This window comes from Scomber japonicus, chromosome 9 (assembly GCF_027409825.1).
Source record: "Scomber japonicus isolate fScoJap1 chromosome 9, fScoJap1.pri, whole genome shotgun sequence".
NCBI classification, from domain to species: domain Eukaryota; kingdom Metazoa; phylum Chordata; class Actinopteri; order Scombriformes; family Scombridae; genus Scomber; species Scomber japonicus.
In genome coordinates, this window is record NC_070586.1 from 6,025,962 (window position 1) to 6,030,290 (window position 4,329).

The following is a 4,329-nucleotide window of genomic DNA, read 5'->3' on the forward strand; positions in this document are numbered from 1 at the left end:
TTCCTTCCTTCCATCTGTCCTTCCCTCCCTTCCTTCGGTCAATCTTTCATTCCTTCTTCCTTCCTTCCTTCCTTCCTTCCTTTCTTTCATCTTTCCTTACTGTCTTCACTCTTCTCCCTTCCATCTTTTCATCCTGTCTTTCTTTCCTTCCTTCCTTCCTTCCTTCCTTCCTTCCTTTGTTCGTTCCTTCCTTCCTTACTGTCTTCTGTCTTCTTCCTTCCTTCCTTCCATCTTTTCATCCTGTCTTTCTTTCCTTCCTTCCTTCGTTCGTTCCTTCCTTCCTTTGTTCGCTCCTTCCTTCCTTCCTTCCTTCCATCCTTCCATCCTTCCATCTGTCCTTCCTTCCTTTCTTCCTTCCTTACTGTCTTCTCTCTTCTTCCTTCCTTCCTTCCATCTTTTCATACTGTCTTTCTTTCCTTCCTTCTTTCTTTCTTTCCTTCCTTCCTTCCTTCCTTCCTTCCTTCCTTTGGGCTGTATGTGGCCCTTGAATGAAGATGAGTGTTTTGACTTATATATTCAGATCAGGTTTTATCTTGGAGCTACTTTCTTTGCTTCGATCTCACTTTAAAAAAAATGATTTTAAATGCATTAATTATCTTAAAGCATGATTTATGTTTTGCACTGAATATTTTTCATTAGCACATGAAAGCAGTTCAGTGCTTGGAGCAGCATGACTTTGCAACAATAATGAAACTCTGACAAAAAAAAAAAACCAAGCAGACGAGACGTTCGCTGCGATAGGACATCTTATCACTCCGATAACAGCTTGAGAAGTCCTCCTTCCCCTTTTCTTCCCTCCTTCTTTTCTTCCTTCCTCCTTCTCTTTCTTTCCTCTTCTCTACCTTCCCCCTTCCTTCTTTCCTTCCTCCTTCTCTTTCTTTCCTCCTCTCTACCTTCCCCCCTTCCTCCTTTCCTTTCTTCCTTCCGTCTGTCCTTCCTTCCTCCCTCCATCCCCTTTTCTTCCCTCCTTCCTTCCTCCTTTCTTCCTCCCTCCTTCTCCCTTCTCTTTCCTTCCTCCGTCCCCTTTTCTTCCCTCCTTCCTTCCTTCCTTCCTTCCTTCCTCCTTCTCTTTCTTTCCTCCTCTCTACCTTCCCCCCTTCCTTCTTTCCTCTGTCCTTCTTTCCTTTCTTCCTTCCGTCTGTCCTTCCTTCCTCCCTCCTTCTCTCTCTCTTTCCTCCCTCCATCCCCTTTTCTTCCCTCCTTCCTTCCTTCCTCTCTCTTTCCTCCCTTCCTTCCTTCCTCTCTCTTTCCTCCCTTCCTTCCTTCCTTCTCTCTTTCTTTCCTCCTCTCTACCTTCTTTCCTTCCTCTTTTCCTTTCTCCCTCCCTCCCTCCCTCCTTTCTTCTTTCTTTCCTCCCTCCTTTCCTCTGTCCTTCTTTCCTTCCTTCCTCTTTTCCTTTATCCCTCCCTCCCTCATTCATTCTTTCTTTCCTCCCTCCTACCTTCCTTCCTTCTTCCCTCTGTACTTGTTTCCTTCATTCCTCTTTTCCATGCTCCCTCCCACCCTCTTTCTTTCATCCCTCCCTCCTCCCTCCCTTTCCTTCCTCCCTTCCTTCCTTCTTACTGTTGATGAATCTCACCTTCACAGAGTCGCTGAGGACGAAGCCGGGATCCATTAACGACACGGCGAAGTATAAAAACACCGACAGCACCACCAGCAGGAAGAAGAGCAGCGGAAGCAGCAGATCTCCTCGCTCCTCACACCTCCGCAGATCTACTCACACACACGCACACACACACACACGCACACACACACACACGCACACGCACACACACACGTAATTAATAACAAAATTAGATATAATGTAGGAAAAAGAAGGAAAGGAAGGAAAGGACGGAGGAAGGAAGACAGGAAGAAGCAAAGAAAGGAGGAAGGAAAGGAGGAAAAAGGAAGGACGGTAGGGAGGGAGGAAGGAAGAAGGGAGGAAGACAGAAGGAAAGGACGGAGGGAGGAAGAAGGAAAGAAAGGAGGAAGGCAGGGAGGAAGAAGGAAGGAAAGGAGGAAGGAAGGTAGGGAGGAAAGGAGGGAGGGAGGAAGGAAGAAGGAAAGGACGGAGGAAGGAAGGGAGGAAGAAGGAAAAGGAGGAAGGAAGGTAGGGAGGAAAGGAGGAAGGAAGGAAGGAAGAGAGAAGGAAAGAAAGGAGGAAGGAAGACTGAAGGAAAGGAGGGAGGAAGGAAGACTGAAGGAAAGGAGGGAGGGAGGGAGAGAGGTAGGAGGGTTAGGGTGGGAGGGAGTGAGAAAGGAAAAGAGGAAGGGAGGAAGGAAGGAAAGAAGGAAGAAAGAGGAAGCGTCAAAACAAACGGGGTCAATTTGACCCGGGAGGACGACAGGAAGGTTAGTGTTGCAGCTTATACATGATTTCTAATGTATTTGTTCTTGGTTACTATGGCAACTCCTCCTAAACTCTTACCTGTGTTGTGCAGGAGCAGAATGAGAGTAATGATCCAGGTCAGCACTGTGTGAGAGGCTCGGACCAGAAACCCGGACCGGAACCAGCTCTGACCCATATTTATATATCTCTATATATATCACCATAGAGTCGCTTCTCTAGCTGTATTTAAAGAACATAACTGCGCTTTAAACACAACATATAACTCATAACTGTGCTAGGAGAGTAGTACGTCATCTATAAGCTGATAATAAAGCAGGTTAAAGCAATAAATAAACATTTTTATATAAAATAAAAGCTGACTGAAGCTCGTGAGTTAATCCTGCTCCATACTTCCGTGTTTTCATACGGAAAGCGGCGAAGGACAAAATACGCGAAGTGCGATTCTGGTAATGTTAAATACACAACCAAGTTTAAAGAAGAGTCACATTCATTAGTATAGAAATGGAAATTATAAATACATTTAGTCAAGTACTGTACTCAAGTACAATTTTGAGGTACTTATACTTTACTTGCAGTGAAAGTACTGCAGTATTATGAGTGATGCAATTGAAGTATTACAGTAAAAGTACATTGTAGAAAGTACAAGTTTAACTACATCACTCATAATACTTCAGTACTTTTACTGTAATACTGCATACTACATCACTCATAATACTGTAGTACTTTTACTATAATACTGCATACTACATCACTCATAATACTGCAGTACTTTTACTGTAATACTGCATACTACATCACTATAATACTGCAGTACTTTTACTGTAATACTGCATACTACATCACTATAATACTGCAGTACTTTTACTATAATACTGCATACTACATCACTATAATACTGCAGTACTTTTACTGTAATACTGCATACTACATCACTCATAATACTGCAGTACTTTTACTGTAATACTGCATACTACATCACTATAATACTGCAGTACTTTTACTGTAATACTGCATACTACATCACTCATAATACTGTAGTACTTTTACTGTAATACTGCATACTACATCACTCATAATACTGTAGTACTTTTACTGTAATACTGCATACTACATCACTATAATACTGCAGTACTTTTACTGTAATACTACATACTACATCACTCATAATACTGCAGTACTTTTACTGTAATACTGCATACTACATCACTCATAATACTGCAGTACTTTTACTATAATACTGCATACTACATCACTCATAATACTGCAGTACTTTTACTGTAATACTGCATACTACATCACTCATAATACTGCAGTACTTTTACTGTAATACTGCATACTACATCACTCATAATACTGTAGTACTTTTACTGTAATACTGCATACTACATCACTATAATACTGCAGTACTTTTACTGTAATACTGCATACTACATCACTCATAATACTGCAGTACTTTTACTGTAATACTACATACTACATCAACCCTCCTGTTGTCCTCAAGTCAAGGGAGGGAGGAAGGAAGGAAGGGAGGAAGCATAGGAGGACAGAGGAAAGAAAGAGAAGGAGAGACTGAGGAAGGAGGGAAGGAAGGAAAGAAGGAAGAAGGAAGGACGGACAGAGGAAAGAAGGAAGGGAAGAAGGAAGAAGGAAGGAAGGACAGAGGAAAGAAGGAAGGGAGGAAGGTAGGAAAGAAGGACAGAGGAAAGAAAGAGAAGGAGAGACTGAGGAAGGAGGGAAGGAAGGAAAGAAGGAGGGAAGAATGATGTCAAATCTTTATCTTAAAAGTAACTAAAGCTGTCAAATAGATGTTGTGTAGTATAAAGTACAAAGTAGCACAAACAAAGGAAATACTCCGGTACTGTAAATATGTACTTATTTGCAGTAAATGTACTTTGTTACGTTCCCCGCCGTCAGCTGGTGTTACCTAACATGTTTCCTGTTACTGTTTAATCCCAGATAAGAGCCGGACCTTTACATTTCATCCTAACCTACATAAT

General features: G+C 42.1%; 1 protein-coding gene across 1 annotated transcript in view; it reads right to left on the minus strand.

Moving 5' to 3' along the window:
* The window catches only part of zdhhc12a (zinc finger DHHC-type palmitoyltransferase 12a), an 8,728-nt gene extending 5,987 nt beyond the window's left edge, over positions 1–2,741 (minus strand). Inside the window, exons 1-2 of the mRNA XM_053326262.1 lie at positions 2,411–2,741; positions 1,580–1,713 (exon numbers count right to left, since the gene is read on the minus strand). Coding sequence (XP_053182237.1) covers positions 1,580–1,713; positions 2,411–2,507 — 231 coding nt within the window. The 5' untranslated portion in view covers positions 2,508–2,741. The remainder of the gene's footprint in view (positions 1–1,579; positions 1,714–2,410) is intronic.
* Between the last annotated feature and the right edge of the window lie 1,588 nt (positions 2,742–4,329).